Source organism: Scyliorhinus torazame, chromosome 7 (genome assembly GCF_047496885.1).
Source record: "Scyliorhinus torazame isolate Kashiwa2021f chromosome 7, sScyTor2.1, whole genome shotgun sequence".
Taxonomy (NCBI): Eukaryota; Metazoa; Chordata; class Chondrichthyes; order Carcharhiniformes; family Scyliorhinidae; genus Scyliorhinus; species Scyliorhinus torazame.
In genome coordinates this window covers 277065550-277085664 of record NC_092713.1, presented here as the reverse complement: position 1 = coordinate 277085664, position 20115 = coordinate 277065550, and the positions used below count along the sequence as shown (strand labels likewise).

General features: G+C 51.1%; 1 protein-coding gene across 2 annotated transcripts in view; it reads left to right on the top strand.

Moving 5' to 3' along the window:
- Positions 1–20115, top strand: part of atp10b (ATPase phospholipid transporting 10B) — a 511821-nt gene that overhangs the window by 435059 nt on the left and 56647 nt on the right. For both annotated transcript variants that reach the window (XM_072512518.1, XM_072512519.1), the window contains exons 15-16: positions 215–341; positions 11368–11552. In XM_072512518.1, the coding sequence (XP_072368619.1) occupies positions 215–341; positions 11368–11552 (312 nt within the window). The remainder of the gene's footprint in view (positions 1–214; positions 342–11367; positions 11553–20115) is intronic.

Here is a 20115-nt window from a genome sequence, read left to right as displayed (position 1 = left end):
AGGAAAGAAATGTGCATCGTTATAGCTGGTGTTACACTGCCATAACATTACACTCTGTTAACTCTTAGGAGGCTCCCAAATAGCAAGAATTATTTAAAACATTCATGAGACTTCAGGTTCTAGTTAATATTTTTACCCTCTTACGCTAGATATATTTTTTCATCAATATTCTGATTCTAACTTTATTTCGTCTGTGCCTCTTAATTTTGTTTAGGTCTTGAGTGATGATGAATACAAAAAATGGGCTAGTTTGAGGCATGAAGCAGAGACCAGTATTGTCGACAGAGAAGCATTGATTCTAGAGACTGCACTGCAACTGGAAACAAATCTAAAATTGTTAGGTAATTTCCTTGATTCTTATTAAATGCATGGATCCACATTGCCAGTGGCTTGGTTTGCCAATTAAATTTGCTTTAGCTAATCTCTCAATGCATGGTAAACTTATGAATGGCCTCATTGCAATACTGGGTTGGATTCTTCGTCACCCTCTGGTGCTCCCGATCCTGCTGACGGGCGGCATCGATGTTCGCGCCCCGTGCCAGGTGGAGGATGTAAATCGGTCAAATTGACCCACTTGTATCCTATTAACCGATAAACTGGATTCTCCAGCCCTGTGTTAATCTCGAGACCTCTGGGCCGGGAATCATACGGGTGAGAATTGATGCAGTTATTCCCAGCGTGGCCCTGGCACGGTGGGCTTTGCGGTGGGTCAAGGAGTTAATTCTTTCAGGGTGTTTCCTCCAAAGTCCATTGGAGGCCCTCCCTTCCCCCCCCCCCCGACAGTGCAATCCCTGCCCACCCCCTCAGAGATCCCCCATAAGAGAGACCCCCACCAGAAAACCTCTCATTTCAGAGACCCCAAGAGCTGTGATTTATGTGGGGAATTCTGGTGGGAGTATCTTAATGGGGGGTTTCTGGTGGTGTCTCTATTACGGGGGACTTTCTGGTGGGGGTATTTGCAATGGGGGTCTCTGGTGATGGATCAGTGGGTGGGTCGGGTCACCCTCATATTGTGGGGGGGGTGACTCAGATAATTCCATGGTTCCATGGTGGGAGGGGTTGGAATTGCATTGCGTGGGTGTGGGGGGCAACTGCTTTTCCTCGCTATCGGGCCCGATAGAGGAATTCAAGAGGGAACCCCTCTCATTCTCCGCCATGTATAAATTTGCATGGCAAGGGATAGTGAATTGCTTCTGAATTCTCGTTCCCAGTGCGAGCGCAAATCAGGGGCGATTCATTTCCGGCGGGATTCTCCGTAGCCCGACGTCAAAACCGTGTTCGCCGATTGCGTGGAGATTGGACTCCAATGCCGAAATCGGGGCCAGCACCGTTTGATGCCGGCCCACCATGCTCTGCCACCTCCAAAGTGGCATCATCATGACCGTACCCTTTCAGCGCGTTGGTGCATCATCGGCTGGCCCACCCTTGTTGCCCCAACAGCGCCGGACACGTGTGGCCTGAGCTGGCATGCTGGCTGCGGACTGTGTCCAGCACCGCCACACTCGGCCGGGATCCGTGCCGCTGGCCGGGGGGGGGGGGGGCTGCTATCTGCTAGGGCTGGAGGAACTGATGGGGGGTGGCTACTGGGTGGGCTGTGGGGTTACAGTTGTACAGCGCGCCCGGTGCAGGTCATCAGCCGAGCACATGCGGGGCCTGGGACCCAGCTATTCTCCGCCTGTTTTCGGCGTGATCCGCAGACGTTTCATGCGGCGTCGGTGCTAGCCCCTTACTGGAATTGGTGAGAGGGTCGTGACGATTTGCTGGTCGTGAAACACACCGGCGCTGGCACTTAGCCACAGAAATGGAGAGTTCCACCCATGGTCTTCCAAATGGAGAATCCAGCCACTATCTTTTAACTTGTGTGACCAAATTGCAGCTAGTGACTTTCCAATTCAACTACCACAGAAAACCCTATCAAATTATGACACTATGCAGGTTTGAGTACATCAAGAGGAGTCCAGCATCAATACATCCACTTTATATACATCGTAGAATAATTTTGCCAATATCAGCTAGCGTAAGGAACAATTCCTGCTGCAAATGAATAAAAAGATGGATAAACATCTGTTTGATAAACTCATTCTTGGATATAGAAACACATTCATCGAACAAAACTTAACCTGCATTCATTGCGAACGATTCTGATATTTTGCAGCAGGTCACAGAATTGGCAACCTTCTACTGTAGAGTTTAAATGGTCCTCAGCAAGATGCACTCTCCATCTTCAATCTGCTACAATTTATTCAGTGCTAATGAGGTGGTCTCCCCGACTGTGAGAAGTCCAAATGCAGATTGGGCGGCCGCTTTGCGTGACCCCTTCATTCAGCCCGCGAGCATGACTGAGAGCTTCCAGTTGTTTGTTGATTAATTGTCCACTGGCTCCCGCCCTGAGCTTTGTGTCCTTGGCCCCTGCAGTAATCCAGTGAAGCTAACTGCGAGCTTAAGGAACAGTACCTCAACTAGACACTTTACAGCCTTCTGGACTCGACACGCAGTTTGCCAATTTTTGATTCTCCATTTTGTTTTCATTTTCTTTATTGGTTTTAGCTTTACTCTCTTGTTTCCTTCTCTTTATTTTATTTTCTTTTTTTCACTTTCAGGTGCAGCGGTTCATAATTCTTACATTCACACCACCTCCTTACATAACTTTTGTTTATTTAGCCCATCATCTCATCCTTTGGCCTTGCACCATCAGTTTTTTTGTCACTTAATCTCTTCTGCTTTTCTCCTTATTAATAACATTCTCATTTATTATTTTCTCCTCCCCCGCTCCCCACACCTTTCCTTGTCTCTGTACTCACTTAAAACCTGTTACATCTCTAACTTTTGCCAGTTCTGACATAGGGTCATCAATCTGACACGTTGGCCGGTATTGTCCAGCTGTTGGGATACTTTTTTCCCGCTTGCGGCACATCCCCGCCCACGGGTTTCCAACGCAATCCTCCATTTATATGTTCCTGATTTGAGTGGTTGTGGCAGACATTTTTCTCATCACTTTAATAGCATTGTTAAGTCAGGCTTTTTATTCCTCAGTTTCACTCAACAATAGTAAAGCAGCCAAACATGTTTAGCTGTCATCTGAAATCCTAATTCATCAGTGCTGAAATACCATTCACATGTGTTTTTGAGCTTCATACCCCAGCAAAAATTACATGAACTGTTTTGTTTGAGAAATAGGAATTTATTTTACTTGTGGCACATGGTGTCAGTATTAATGACTGCCAGTTGGATAACGTTCCTTCTTTGTTGTGCCAACAAGGCAGCTAAGTCCAGTCTCAGATGAATTTGTACCAGTTTGTCATCTTCAATACTAGTCATCATTGGCTGATAGATGAAACTAATGTCCTTCTCAATAAGATTAGGCTCAATCTCTATCCCCTTTATCCTCCAGGAAAAGCACTTTATCTTCTGGCAATATTATATGACCACTTTGAACCAGATACTGAATCTTAGGTACTTTAACTCAAATAATGAAATAGCAATCGAATAATGCAGGGCACTCATTCAAAACTGTTGGCACGTTGCATTATAACAAAATTTACTCTGATTTTGTAGATTTTGTACTTCTGTTTCTTATTGATGAGGTCATCTTGAACCTGTTGTCAACACTGCGTCCTGAAACGTGACATTTAGTCGGCTGGTTCTGTTGCCAGCAGCACTCATTCTGACTTTTTGTTTTCCCCATTTGAGAAGTAAGGAATTCTTATCAGATAGCTGCGTGTAGTTAGACACAGCTGGCATTTGGCTTTCCCAGCTCAGAAATGTGTATACTCAAATCTGATTAAAATTGATCTGCAGTACCTGAACATGTTGGGTGGGATTCTCCGATGCCGCGTCAGTGTCCGCGCCGTTGTGAACGCCACCGCGTTTCACGATGGCGCGAACGGGCCGCCAGCAGCATCGATTCAGGCCCCGAAAAGAGGCCAGCAGCTGCGCCACAAGAAACGCGGTGGGTGCAGCGCCAGAGCGGCGCCGTCAGGGCACGACGCCCGAATGACACGGCGCCGCATCACTTTATGTGCGCGATTCAGGCACAGGCCCCGACACAGGAGAGATGGCCGCGCCACGCCGTGCCGCCTCCAGGTTCCGGGACTATGACCTGGAGACACTGCTGGACGCAGTGGAAGAGCAGAGGGCGATCCTGTGCCCAAGACGTGGCCACCGGTCCCGGCCAGCACAGTCAGGCGCAACTGGCGTGATGTGGGCATCGCCGTTAGCGCTGTGGGGCACACCCCACGTACTGGAGGGCAGTGCTGCAAGAAGCTCCAAGACCTGAGGAGGGCAGCCAGGGTAAGTACCCCGAGAGTTCCCCCGGGCCACCCCCCCCCCCCCACCCCCTCCACCATGTGTCGCGAAGGGGGGGCGCACCATGTTCCAACCGACCCACATGGGCACCACACCCCCCCTTGCAAGCCGCCGTGGCCTGGTACTCAGTGCCCCCCAGCCATAATGTTGCCAACATCTGCGCGTCTTGATGCTGACCGCCTAACTCTGATGCTTCCACCCCCTCCCCCGCAGGATAAGACAGCCCACAACCATCATGAGCGTGCAAGAACCGGAGGGGGATCACCTGTTCTGCACCCCCTCACCGTCCATGAGCCGAAGGCTCTGGACCTCGCTGGGGGAGCTGCCACTCGGGAGTAGTAGCGCCATGCCAGATCGGAGGCGCAGCACCAAGTGAGACACTCCTGCCTGGCTACACTCCCTCAGCCCCTCACCACCCCTCCCCCCCCCCACACTCCACCCCCTCACGCTGCCCCCTCCCCCCACATGCCACACGCTCACACTCCACCCCCTCACATTGCACCCCACACACTGCCCCCTCCACCCCCCAACCCCCCTCCTCCCCCCCCACACTGCACCTCCTAGCACTGCCCCCCCCACACACCGCCCCCTCATACTCCACCCCCTCACACTACCCCCTCCCCCTCACACTGCACCCCCTCACACTGCCCCCTTCCCCCACACACCACCCGCTCACACTCCACTCCCTCACACTGCCCCTCCACCTCCTAATCCCCCTCACACTCCACCCGCTCACACTCCACCCCCACACACTGCCCCTCCACACCCTAACCCCCCCTCACACTCCACCCCCACACACTGCCCCCTCCCCCCTCTAACCCCCCACACTCCACCCGCTCACACTCCGTCCCCTCCACCCCCAACCCCCCCCCCCCCCCTTACATCCCCTCACACTCCACTCCATGTGTCTAACGATACATGCTTTATTGTGCATTCCAGGGCCAGCCGACGATCGTCCGGGCACGTCTCAAACAAGCCACCGCCGTCCAGGTCCACGTCCATCTGCCCACAGGGACGCCTGCCAGGGAGGGGAAGGAAGACGGACAAGAGGGCCCTCGTCCGAAGCTGGGGCACAGGAACGGACGCACAGAGGACAGACACAACCAACCGTGACGAACAGAGGACGGACATTCAGGACACTGACGGCCATGGAACGGACGAAGAGAGGACAGAGAGCCAGTGACAGACGGACATTGGACGGGGACTCAGGACAGTAACGCACAGAAGACAGCCAAACAGATGTTGGACAGACCGGACAGGGCCCTTCACATAGACCGGAGACCATGACCATCGATCCAAGGCTCGACCCAGGAGACCCCAGATCTGGGGTCCGATGACGACATGGACCTTGTGTCACTGCTGTCACCCACACCCTCCACCACCGCAGATACCCTCACCTTGGGTGGGCACATTAGTGATGAGGCTTCTGGGATTCTGACTGGTGCGCACCACACAGCCGGACCTGTACAGCAGGTGGAGGTAGGAGCAGCCGAGGGGCTGGATGGTCGGAGTGCAGCCCAGGCCCAGCACCCAGCTGCCGCCCAGATGGTTCCCGGGTTCCTGGACTTACCAGACCCACCCACAGACCTGATACGTTTGGAAACCCAGGGAGTGGACAACGGGATGACAGCCACCTTCCAGCATCTGCAGACGCAGTTGGTGGAGTCCATCCATGTCCATGAGCAGGGAGTGGTGCCGGTCATGGCTGCCACCCAGGCCAACACTGCATGGGTGGCATCCACAGTGGAGGCAATGGGGGCAATGGTTTCGGCAATGTGTCAGATTCTACAAGGTGTGGGGCTTCATGTGCGCACGTCACCCATGGCCCAGGACAGGGCTGCCCTCTCACAGGCAGCCATGTCCCAGGGCCAGCTGGACATTGCCGCCACACTCCGGGGTCTGGCCGAGTCTCAGCAGGCCATGGCCCAGTCTCAGCAGGCCATGGCCCAGTCTCAGCAGGCCATGGCCCAGTCTTAGCAGGCCATCGCTGAGAGCATCGGCGGCCTTGCCCACACGCTGGATGGCGTCGCACAAGCCCAGAGGGAGGTGGCGCAGTCCCAGACTGGGATGGCCCACTCCCTGAGCTCCATCGCTGCGAACGTTCATACCCTGATCGATGCCACAGCTGGCCTCCAGGATTGGCAGCGCCAGGTGTCAGTGGTGCCACGAGGCTTATTTTCGCTCGCACCACCGTCCCATAGTGAGGCCCAGGGGCCAGCGGGCACCCCGAGGGAGGAGGAGATATTGGGGATAGTCCCGGTGACGTCTGCAAGGGAGGTCCCGGAACACCGCGCATTCTCGGACTCCCCCCCCCCCCCGTCCCGTTCCTGGTGCAGCTGGTGGGCAGCGGGCAGAACAGGGTGGCACCACACCATCCAGCACGGCCGCTGAGCAGCCTGGCCCATCCAAGCAGGGCCGCCCCAGGAAACGCACGCCGACGGGGAGCCAGGTCGCAGGGCAGGAGTCTCAGCAGTCCACCTCCACTCCTGCTGTACCGTTTTGGGAAACACCAAGGCATAGTTGTAGGGTCTGTAAGACAAAGAAGTTCGACACGTAGTAAGTTGGCACAGGTGCAGGGCACAGCTTAGTTATAGGGGCTAGGGCACTTGTATGTGAATGTCACGGTTAAAGTCACTGTTACACCAAACCTAGATGCCTCTGTGCTATGTCCGGTGCCTGAAGGGTCGTGAAGGGGACCAAGTGGTGCTGGGGTCGGAGGTCGGTACAACGGTGAGGCCGAGTGTGTGGTCCCCACCCCACCGTCCAACACCCCGTCATCCTCGGAACACCAACGCCAGCTACCCACATGGCCATGTGATGGAGTGTCCATGATGCATACAGGGACCACCCAGGTGGAGGGTGTAGCTGTGGCCATGAGACAGACATTGTCCAACGATCCGGAGCTCACAGTTCATCGCAGAGCGGGTTGTCATCATTCAACATGGCACTGATCACACCCACTTCCACAAGCAATTGTGTGAGACCATCCCGTTGTACCGCAGGCGTAGGGCGCTGTGCATGTGGTGGTGTGGGAGCTAGGGTTGTCGGATGGTGCGGGAGGTGGGGGGTGCTGTATGGTGCGTTTGGGCGGAACGGTGGTACAAGTGCCTTGCTCAGCGAGGCCCTTCCCCCGAGTTGGTGAAACGTGCGGCGATCATCCTGCCAAGCCGGTGGCGTCGTGCAGCATCCCGGCCATATCAGCCCCCATGTCGCGTCTGTGCCCCCCCTCCCCTTCCTCCTCCTCTAGAGATGCGTCGTCCGCATCGGGCTCCTCCTGCTCCTCCAGGACATCGCCCCTCTGCTGGGCTATGTTGTGCAGGATGCAGCAGGCAACAACGATGCGGCCGACCCTCTCCGAATGGTACTGGAGAGCCCCTCCAGAGCAGTCCAGGCATCTGAAGCGCATCTTCAAGAGGCCAAAGCACCTCTCGACAACACCCCTGGTTGCTGCATGGGCATTGTTGTAGCGGGTCTCTGCTTTGGTCTGTGGCCTCCATATAGGCGTAATCAGCCACGACCGCAGCGGGTAACCCCTGTCGCCCAGCAACCAGCCCCTCAGCCGGGGGGGGGTGTCCCTCGAACATGGCGGGGATGAAAGATTGTGCCAGTATAAAGGCATCGTGCACACTGCCGGAGTACTGGGCCACACATGCATGATCTTCATGCGGTGGTTGCAGGCCACCTGAATGTTCATGGAGTAGGTCCCCTTTCTGTTCATGAACACGTCCCTGCTCTCCACTGGTGGACGCATGGTGACGTGCATCCCATCAATCGCCCCCTGGACCATTGGTATCCTGGCCACGGAGGCGAATCCCGCTGCCCAGGGCATCCTGGTGTGCGCGGTCCTCTGGGAACTGGCTGTACCGGTCCGCGATGTCATACAGGCGTTGGTGACTGTTCGGATGCACCGTTGCCTGGGAGATACTGGACAGGTCACCGCTCGGTGCCTGGAACGACCCTGTCGCGTAGAAGTTGAGGGCAGCCGTCACCTTCACGGCCACTGGGATAGCATGTCCTCCACTCTTTCCACGTGGTGCCAGGTGTGCCATAAGGTGGCAGATATGGGTGACGGTTTCCCGACTCATCCTGAGTCTCCTCCTGCATGCCTTGTCCGGCAGGTTCTCGAAGGACATGCGGTGACGGTACACTCGAGGCCGCATGAGGCGCCTCCGGCGCCTTGGCACTACCACCTGCTCCTCCTCCTCCCCCTGCGCCCCATCAAGATCGGTATCCTCGTCCTGTGCATCCCCATCGATGTGGTGGTCCTCGTCCCCCTCCGCCGCCTCCTGTTCCTGTCTGGTGGGCGGGACTGCAGCCTGAACGGGTGCCACCTGGCCCTTTGCAGCCCTTCTCTCTGCAGCAGCCGCCACTGCCGCAGCAGCTCTGAGCCACCTGCATCGACGCTGCCAAAGTGCCACCTGCAGGGCAGCGACTCCCGCCACGGCGGCAAACATCGCTGACTGGTGCCCAAACATTAGGATCTGCAGGGGGGGGGGGATACAACATGTTTAAGGATGGCGCATTGACACCTCAACAGCCAGGTGCCATGGGATACACGTGTGCCCAGGTTGGCTGGTGTCGCTACAGACATGCAGGCACTCTGACACCCGCCCACAGTATCCGTCCACCGCCCAGTTTTGCCCATCCCTCCTCATTGCGCCACCGTGGGCTGGCCATGCCCTCACGGGGGCTGGCATGTGTGTCGCCTTGACCCTTCCCAGAGATGGTCTCAGTCAGCTGGGCGTTGCGGCACCTCTGGGGGTGGGGGGGGGTGGGGGGGGGGGTGGGTCTGGGCATACCCAAGGTCAAGGCATGTGGCCGCGCAGGATGACAGCGCCAGTGGCCTTTGCCCATCAGCATGACCTCAACTTGTGGGCGCGTGGCTTCACCACCGCCCTGCCCTGGCTGGCATGCTGCTCCCGCAGAAACTCCGCCCCCCCCCTCCCCCCATGCATGGCGGCACCCTTGCCCCCCCCGCCCCCACACCCATCCTCCACCACCCCCGGAAAATGGAAGCCCCCTGCCCTGAATCCCTCCCCCTGAGCATGGTGGCACCCTTCCCCCCCACACCCCGAGCATGGCGGCACCCTTCCACCCCCCCCTTTCCCCGCCCGAGCATGGCGGCACCCTTCCCCAAACCCCCCCCCGCCAGCCCCGGCCGTGGACGCCACAACATACTGCTGCCGAAGACGCCGGCCGGTCAACTCCTCCCCCCGCATTTTATTTCTCTGGTGTGAACCGCGACAGAGTGACCTGGGGGGGCCCGGAGAATTGCCAAAGTAAGCCACTCGGTCGATTCTCCGGGCGGCGCGGCGCGGAACTCGATGATGCCGTTCTCGCCGGTTGGGAGAATGGCGGAACACCGTCGGACCGGCGTCGCGCGATAATCCGGAGGGAACGGCGATTCTCCCAAATGGCGCGGCATGGGAGAAACCCGCCCGTTAACTTTTAGAGATATAATTAGATGGATTTCAAACCATGGGATGCACTCAACAAATTGTCAGCAATATTTCCTAAATTTGAATATGTAAATAAGTTAGCTATTTATTTTATTGCTGTTTGTGAGGCCTTGCTGTGTATAGACTAGCTTGTAGCCACCTGGGTTGGCCAGCTCCTGACGTAAAATGGAGAACAGCAAAGGCTGAAGGGAAATTCAGCCAACACAGGCAGAAACTAGCAGGTGCAAGTTTACTGTATATTAAACTCTGCAAAAGCCCAGACAGCATCGATACAAGCAGCCATCTGCATAATAATGTAGCAGCCATCTACATACTAATGCGCGATCCCCGGGAACAATCAAAACATTTGTGATAAACAAGGCCCAGCCAGACTCCTCGGCGCCAGCAGGAGCCAACACAAAAGAGGTTAACGGACACCTCAAGACCGCCCATCGATCAGGGAACCGCTCCAGTATTGGAGAAATCGAACCAAGCGATTGGAACGAAGTCCAATCACTTGAAACCAGGTACGGGGTCCGCCCCGAAAGGCGGGAAGCCCCTGGGGACTATAAAGTAAAGCCCCCAAGTTCAAATCGTCCTTCTTGACAGGGTCACTCAGCAACGCAAACCAACCCTTGACAGTGACCTGTTCAGCTGCCGCCAAAAAGACGGTAAGTCTCAAGTCAACGCTCGCTACGAGATAGGCGCTCCTAGCTACCAGTCCATATCAGCTTTTGAATCCCGCAGACTCAGAACCCGAACGAAAGGCCGTTTGTTCCCCTGACCTGGTGGGCCAGTCCGAAGCTAAGTATAGGCCTGTTAGTTGTAGAAGTAGCTTAGAAGTAGAATTTATGCATGGTAGAGATTTACTGTGTATAATAAATGTGCTTTCATTTGAATCTTACTAATTGGTGTATTGAGTTATTGATCATTACTTGAACTTGAACCTCGTGGCGGTATCATAAAGATACCTGGTGACTCGAGAGCAAAGGTTATAAAACAGAGCCAATTGAACCACCCAAAAGTTAGCAACTAGCTGCAGTATAAAAGCAACTGAGTTTCAAAAGCACTCCATTTATGAGGTGCTTTGCGAAAATCCCGAGAGGTCATGAAAGTTGCTATATAAATGCAAGGTCTTTTTTTTTCCGTTTTCAGCAATTTTCGTAAAAGGTGGCACACTGCGGCTGGTTACTGCCCACCTGGTTTGTGTTGAATTGAACCATGTTGAATGCGGAAAACCTAACCCCCCTGCCAGTAAATCGATCTTTTGAAAAGACTTTAAAGCTTTCAATGTCCATGATGGCAGAACTGAATTCTTTCTATATCCTTTGCGATATCAAAGTGAAAGGGATCAATTCAAATTAGAGTGCACATTATATCTCGGAATATTACTGCATAACCACAATTACACATTCAAAAAAGAAGTATCTTATCACAAAGTATTTCACACGCAATATTATGGAGTAGTGAGTAGCTACATAGATGCAAACATTCTTTCTTTAGTGGCGAAAATTTATGATTGCAAGAATGGAAATGTAACTACTAAAAATCGAGCATTGTGTTTTGATTGGCAGTTCTAGGTAATTTAGTAATTTTTAAAATTTCATTTATTTTATCATGAAAGGTGCAACAGGTATCGAGGACCGACTGCAGGATGGTGTACCGGACACAATTGAAGCCCTTCGTGAGGCTGGCATATTGATTTGGATCCTAACTGGAGATAAACAGGAAACTGCTGTGAATATCGCCTATGCATGTAAGCTTCTGACTTCAAAGGACTTTGTCTTCACTCTAAATTGTAAAAACCAGGTGAGTGTGGAGAATAATTGCATTCTTGCCGCAAAACTGAATGATCAAAATTCGTCATAGATTGAAGTGACGCAGCAACATTTATTTAGCTGTTGTTCTCCATCAGGCGCCCTTCGTACATACATATTAACTTCTTAAATTTGTTCTGTATAAGAAGTATGTGAGGAGGCAATAACAAGGACATCCCAATGATCCCATAATCACAATTAAGAATGTTGGTGGAATTTACAGAGGGGGCTATCATGCAATTCTCAAAATAGCAAACTTTGTCCAAAGCCAAAGTATCTGAAGTGAACCAAATTTACATATTTACAAAATCCACAGTCACCCATGTAAGCCATTTCATGTTCACTGTTTAACCTGATGCTCGTCATTGTGCAAGGGGTTTACATTTTACGACGGGAATGTTTCATGGCATAGCAGGATGCAATTGAAAAGGGCACCAGTGAGGAACAGTGCCTCACAAACTTAAATCTGATAGTCTCTGCAAGCACAAAGAGATTCAGAAAAAATTGCAGTGGGCTACTGATGGGCAAGTCACAGCATGCAGCAGTAATCAATGGTTAGCTCATTTTTTCAAAGCTACTTTTAGTGCACAAATTATCTTTCTATCACTCCACCTCCCACTGCTTGGTGGGGTTTGCTTCTATGGGCACTACATACCTCGTGATAACTAAGCACTCTGGCATTCTGTACACTTGATCCCAGTTCATCAATTTTTGCAAGCGTATGAATTATGAAAGTCATTACAGTCAAGGCTGCTGCTGTTCTGACCTGACAATTATAAATGTAGACTGTGCCCTCAAGCATGAGATCTGGCTACTTTTCCCAATCTTAATTCAGGCGCTGATGTCAATGATATTTTCGCCAACCTGATAGTAGATAATTGCCCTGAACTAAATATCTTTCTGCCCTTTATGGGTCAGATATTCACTGACCTGAACCTAAATAGGGCTTAATTTTCATTTCATTTCTGTATAGAAGGGAGGCAATTAAGTAAGCTCGGGAAAATCTGACCCGCGTAGGTCCACGGCTCACAAACTGCTCACCCGACCCATGTGTGACTTCAGATCCCATTACAGCACAGAAAAAGCCCTTCAGTCCATCACGCCTGCACCAGTCAAAAACAATCACCTCTATATTCTAATCCCATTTTCAGCACTTAGCCCTATGCTCTCAGCATCACAAGTGTGTTTTGGGTTTTGCAAGCACGGGCTTGTTGGGTACGGTCTGTACCTTACCAATTGCAAACAGTGGAAGGGATATGCTGTTTGTTATGAAACACCAGTCTTTGAGACATACGACCGACATATATCACACTTAAATACATGTACCACATTACTTATTTGTGGGATAGGCAGAATGAATTTTTGACTTTTCAGCAGCATCTTCTTCGCGGTGAGTAATGCTTGTGTTGTTACTGTATTATAGCAGTGTGAACAGCCAGCTTCACCTGTTTCTCAATTTTCAGCTAAACAAAATAAGTGATCACCATTCACTGGCACATTCCTCAGGGTAATGCCTTGACCAATCAGAGTCAAGCTGCCTGGTTTAAATTTTCAAACAATGTTTGGCAGTTAACTGTCAGTCACCATTAACTGGTGAATTCTCCATGGCAATGTTTCTACCAATCAGAGTCCACTTGCCAATTAAACAGTACTGTAGTCTCATAGAGTATAAAATTGTTGTTTCCACTAATATTGGTATTCTTGCAATTGGACTGAAGAGTGAAAGATTAAAAAACTTTGGCAAAGTGTCTTTTTCTGCAATACTCAAGCTCTGAATGACCCAACAACAAATTGTCATTCATTCTCAGATGAATGGGACATCTTCTGTCTTGAAACCGCTTAGCATTTGAAACTCAGCCAAGCATTGATAATGGTCATAGCAATCCAAACAATAAATTATTCTCTGAAAAGACAAGAACAAAAGGTGTTCATTTAAATTTTACAGCAGATTGCCTGTCAATCAATGTTTTGCCAAGTGCATATATTTTCAAATGTCAAAACTATTTTATTGTCAGTAGCAAAGATTTAATGGGCTCCCTAACATCTCACTGCCAGCCAAAAATGGTGTCCATGAGGAAATCCAATTTTAATCCCCCATTTAACTTGGTGGACCTGCCTTCAGCAGGGATAAGTCCCACTACACATTCTGGAACTACAAAAAGCCCAGAGTGTCGGGAAAGCAGAAGAAAATCGAATTTCCTCCAAAAGGAAGAACGATATGTGGCCATTCGTACACTGAGATATCCCTCCTTATCCAGAAGAAAATTCAGTCCAGGGGCTTTAACAATGTGTTTAATAAAGTACCATATAATATAATTGGAAGCAAAATTGAAGCCCATGAAACTAAAGGGCAGTAACTATATACTTACACAAATAGTACCGGGACAGATAGCAGCGAGTTGGAGTAGTATACAGTACAACTGATGGAGATCCAGCCCGCCAGCTACAGCCAGTGGAGAACATAGAACATAGAACAATACAGCGCAGTACAGGCCCTTCGGCCCACGATGTTGCACCGAAACAAAAGCCATCTAACCTACACTATGCCATTATCATCCATATGTTTATCCAATAAACTTTTAAATGCCCTCAATGTTGGCGAGTTCACTACTGTAGCAGGTAGAGCATTCCACGGCCTCACTACTCTTTGCGTAAAGAACCTACCTCTGACCTCTGTCCCATATCTATTACCCCTCAGTTTAAAGTTATGTCCCCTCGTGCCAGCCATTTCCATCCGTGGGAGAAGGCTCTCACTGTCCACCCTATCCAACCCCCTGATCATTTTGTATGCCTCTATTAAGTCTCCTCTTAACCTTCTTCTCTCCAACGAAAACAGCCTCAAGTCCATCAGCCTTTCCTCATACGATTTTCCCTCCATACCAGGCAACATCCTGGTAAATCTCCTCTGCACCCGCTCCAAAGCCTCCACGTCCTTCCTATAATGCGGTGACCAGAACTGTACGCAATACTCCAAATGCGGTCGTACCAGAGTTCTGTACAGCTGCAACATGACCTCCCGACTCCGGTACTCAATCCCTCTACCAATAAAGACCAACACTCCATAGGCCTTCTTCACAACCCTATCAACCTGGGTGGCAACTTTCAGGGATCTATATACATGGACACCTAGATCCCTCTGCTCATCCACACTTTCAAGAACTTTACCATTAGCCAAATATTCCGCATTCATGTTATTCCTTCCAAAGTGAATCACCTCACACTTCTCTACATTAAACTCCATTTGCCACCTCTCAGCCCAGCTCTGCAGCTTATCTATATCCCTCTGTAACCTGTTACATCCTTCCACACTATCGACAACACCACCGACTTCAGTATCGTCTGCAAATTTACTCACCCACCCTTCTGCGCCTTCCTCTAGGTCATTGATAAAAATGACAAACAGCAACGGCCCCAGAACAGATCCTTGTGGTACTCCACTTGTGACTGTACTCCATTCTGAACATTTCCCATCAACCACCACCCTCTGTCTTCTTTCAGCTAGCCAATTTCTGATCCACATCTCTAAATCACCCTCAATCCCCAGCCTCCATATTGGAGAGCCCCACGTTGCATCCTTTGGGGAAGGCCCATTGCATTAAGTGCCCATCAAGCACTTAAGTGAACATTGGTGGGTCTGCTACTCGGTGTCAAGGATCCTGAAACAGAAATGTTGTACCTCAAGAGCAGCCACACAATCAGAAGCCAGCAGCAATGCATCACAGGCAGCATCAAGAGGATTGGTGGCTGCTGCCAGTAATACACCCACCAGAGGGATCCCAGACCAAAAGTGAGTGAGAGTGGGATGTGGGTCTTAGGGAAGAGGTCGCTGGTTTGGCAGTGGGTAAGGGTTTCAGCAGCAAGGGAAGAAGGCTGGCTTTCAGCCACCCTCTCCCAATGCTGGGACCCTCAATTTTTCTAACATTAATTTACGGGATGTGGGCATCGCTGGCCAGGCCAGCATTTATTGCCCATCCCGCGTTGCCCTTAAGGAGGTTGTGGTGAGCTGCTTTCTTGAACCGCTGCAGTCCCTGAGGTGTAGGTACACCCACAGTGCTGTTAGGGAGGGAATTCCAGGATTTTGACCCAGTGACAGTGAAAGAATGGCAATATATTTCCAAGTCAGGGTGGTGAGTGACTTGGAGAGGAACCTCCAGATGGTGGTGTTCCAGGTAATTGCTGCTTTTGTCCTTCTAGATGGTAGTGGCTGTGGGTTTAGAAGGTGCTGACTAAGGAACTTTGGTGAGCTCCTTTGTAGATGGTACACACGGCTGATACTGTTGGTCGGTGATGGAGGGTATGCATGTTTGTAGAAAGGGTAGCGATCAAGTGGGCTGTTTTGTCCTGGATGGTGTAAAACTTCTTGAGTGTTTTTGGAGCTGGACTCATCCAGGCAAGTGGAGAGTATTCCATTACACTCCTGCCTTTTGACTCCTCGATAGTGGACAGGCTTTGGGGATGTCAAGAGGTGAGTTACTTGCTGCAGGATTCCTCGCATTTGACCTTCTCTGGTAGCCACAGTTTTTATAATGCTAGTCCAGTTCAATTTCTGGTCAGTGCTAACCCCAAAGTATTGCTAGTGGGGAATTCAGTGATGGTAATGCCATTGAATGTCAAAGGGCAATGGTAAGATTCTGTCTTGTTGGAAATGGTCACTGCCTGGCATTTGTGTGGCACAAATGTTACTTGCCCCTTGTCAGCCCAAAGCTGGATATTGTCCAGGTCTTGCTGCATTTGGACATGAACTGCTTCAGTGTCTGAGGAGTCGTGAATGGTGCTGAACATGATATAGTGACCTGCAAACATCCTCACTTCTGACGTTATGATGGAAGGAAGAGCATTGATGAAGAAGCTGAAGATGGTTGGGCTTTGAGGAGCTGAAGATGGTTGGGCCATGAGGAGCTCCTGCAGTGATATCCTGGAGCTAAGATGATTGACCTCCAACAATCACAACCACCTTCCTTTGTGCCAAGTATGACTCCAATCAATGGAGAGTTTTCCCCATGATTCCCATTGACTCAGTTTTGCGAGGGCTCCTTGGTGTCATACTCAGTCGAATGCTGCCATGATGTCAAGGGTAGTCACTCTCACCTCCACATCAGCTTACTGTCAATGTTTCAATCAAGGCTGTAATGAGATCAGAAGCTGAACGACCCTGGCGGAACATAAACTGAGCACTGCTTGATAGTACTATTGATAACCCCTTCCATTATTTTGCTGATGATCAAGAATAGACAGATGGGATGGTAATTGACCTGGTTTGATCTGTCCTAATTTTGTTGTCTAGCACATAGCTGGGAAATTTTCCACATTTCCGCATAGATGCCAGTGTTGTAGCTGTACTGGAACAGCTTGCCTAGGGGTACATCAGGTTCTGGAGCACAAGTCTTCAGGACTATTGCTGGAATATTATCAGGGCCCATAGCCTTTGCAGTATCCAGTGCATTCAGCTGATATCACCTAGTGTGAATCGAATATGGCTGAAGACTGATACCTGTGATGCTGGGGACCTCTGGAGGAGGCCGAGATGGATCAACCACTTGGCACTTTTGGCTAAAGATTATTGCGAATGCCTCAGTCTTATCTTTTGCACAGATGTACTGGGCTACTCTATCATTGAGGATGTGGACATTTGTGGAGCCTCCTCCTCTAATGAGTTATTTAATTGTCCACCACCAATCACAGTTGGATGTGGCAGGACTGCAGAGATTAGATCGGATGTGTTGGTTATTAGCTCTGTCTATTACCTGCTGTTTGGCACACAAGTGGTCCTGTGTTCTAGCTTCACCAGGTTCACACCTTATGGGGAGAGATTCTCCACCGCCCACTGCTGGTAGCGGAGTTCCTGCTACAGTGGAGAATCCCAGGGGGAAAAATGAGATCAGCACTTAATGCCGATCGGTTTCGTGGCCCTCCGGTCCCCCGCTGGCAGCATCGAGATTCGCTCTCCGTGGCAGCGGGAGGATGTAAATAGTGTAACATGACCCATCTGCATCCTATTAATGGGCTGGTCACCAGCTTCTCCATGCCTCGGTGATACTCCAGTCTTCTGGGCTGGGATTCACACCGGTGTCGATTGGTGCAACTATTTCCCAGCGTGGCCCTGACGCGGTGGACCATGGTGTTTAAGGCAGTTGCCCCAAAGTCCATTGGAAGGTCCCCCCCCCCCACCCCACACAATGCATTCCTGCCCACTACAGAGCCCCCACCAGACCCCCGATCAAAGGCTTCCAACCAGACGCCCAATCAAAAACACCCAATAGGGACCCCCATCAGAGACCATCCTGATATCAGGGAGCCCGCCCATAACAGAAACCCCCCAATATCAGAGAACCGCCCATTTCAGAGAACCCAACCCACCAGAGGCCCATCCATATCAAAGACACCCGTCCAAAGGCCCCCATATCAGACCCCCTCCCTATCAGAGAACCCCCATATCAGACCCCCCCATATCAGACCCCCTCCATATCAGAGACCCCCTCCATATCAGAGACCCCCTCCATATCAGAGACCCCCCCATATCAGAGACCCCCCCATATCCGAGACCCCCCATATCCGAGACCCCCCATATCCGAGACCCCCCATATCCGAGACCCCCCCATATCCGAGACCCCCCCATATCCGAGACCCCCCCATATCCGAGACCCCCCCATATCCGAGACCCCCCCATATCCGAGACACCCCCATATCCGAGACCCCCCATTTCAAAACCTCCCCAAGATCAGAGACCCCCACAATATCAGAGACCCCCATATCCAAAATGCCCCCAATATCAGAGATCCCTCCATATCAGAGAACCCCCCCCCCCCCACCATAATAGAAACGCCTTCGCCCCCAGTCAGCCCGGCATGGAAGCTAATGAGCATTTAAGGCAGAAACAGTGATGATTCACTGCTTTTTCACTCCGCTGTCCCTTACACCTGCCTCGGACAGATGTCTTCCTCTAGTTAGCACTGTTGCTTCACAGCGTCAGGAACCTGGGGTTGATTCCGACCTTAGGTCACTGTCAATGTGGAATTTGCACTTTCTCCCATGTCTACATGGTTTTCCTCCGAGTGCTCCTGTTTCCTCCCACATTCCAAAGATGTGCAGGCTAGTGGATTGGCCATGCTAAATTGCCCTTGGTGTCCAAAGGTTTGGTGGGGTTGCAGGGATAGGGTGGAGGAGTGGGCCTAGTTAGTGCGCGGTTGGAGGGTCAATGCAGACACGATGAGCTGAATGTCCTTCTTCTATACTGGAGGGATTCTATGTCTAGAAAGCAGCAGCTGTTACTTCATAGAAAGCCAAACCATATCACAAGACTAAACAATCTCAGATACTTTGATCTACAAGTCTTCGATTCATTTCAAAGTGAAATAGGCTGTCATTGACAGTTTTCACAAAGCCAGATGTCCAGATTGTTTATTTTAAATTTCCCTTCATGCTTTGTTGCATTTAAGTAGCCTGGTAGATGTTTATAAACATGTAGCTATGATTGACTGCTCCTGACCACATCAAAAGCAATTAAAGTGCTTTCTGCTGAGAAAAAGAGGAAGTTAACACATTTAACCTCTAGATGTTTATGAGGGGGCAGGGAGGTAATCCAGAAATTCCCATGGGGGGGGGGGGGGGAGGCAGGGGAGGATGCCCCTACTTGTCAGTGGGAAACCGGGCAGGCTGGTCAAAATGATGGCCCAATACGACCCTTTTGACTCCCTCCGTGTATAAGTCTACATGGCCGGGGACAATGAATCATTTGTGGGCGCCACTCTGAGCGTCAGCGCAAACTACAAGCGATTCAGCTCTGGCGGGAGAACATAGTCTCCTAAACAGAGAATCTAGCCCCATATTTAGGTATACCTGGTGCTGCTCCTAGAATGCCTCCTGCATTCTTCAATGAACAAGGTTGATCCCATGGCTTGGTGGTAATGTGGGGGATATGCTGGGCTATGAGGTTATAAATTGTGATTTGAGTACAATTCTGCTGCTGCTGATGGCCTACAGCGCCTCATGGCTGCCCAGTCTTGAGTTGCTAGACCTGTTCAAAGTCTATCCAATTTAGCATGGTAGTAGTGCCACATGATACGATAGAGGGTTTCTACAATGTGAAGATGGGACTTGGTCTCCACAAGGCCTGTGCGGTGGTCACTTCTTCTGATACTGTCATAGACAGATGCACCTGTGGCAGCCAGGTTGATGAGGATGAGGTCAAGTATGTTTTTCCCTCTTGACGGTTCCCTCACCACCTGTCACAGTCCCAGTCTAGCAGTTATGTCCATTCACGATTCGGCCAGCTCGATCAGTAGTGGTGCTACAAAGCCATTCTTGGTGATGGACATTGGCATCCCGACCCAGAGTACATTCTGTGCCCTTTCCACCCTCACTGCTTCCTCCAAATGATGTTCAACATGGAGCAGTACTGATTCTTCATCTAAAGGGGATGCAGTACTGAGCGATCAGCAGGAGAGGGGTGGTGTGGGGATGGTGGAGGAGGGCGGGTGTGGGGGGATGTTGGTGGCAGTGGAGGGGGTGAGGGGTGGTGTGGGGATGGTGGAGGAGGGCGGGTGTGGATCTGAAGG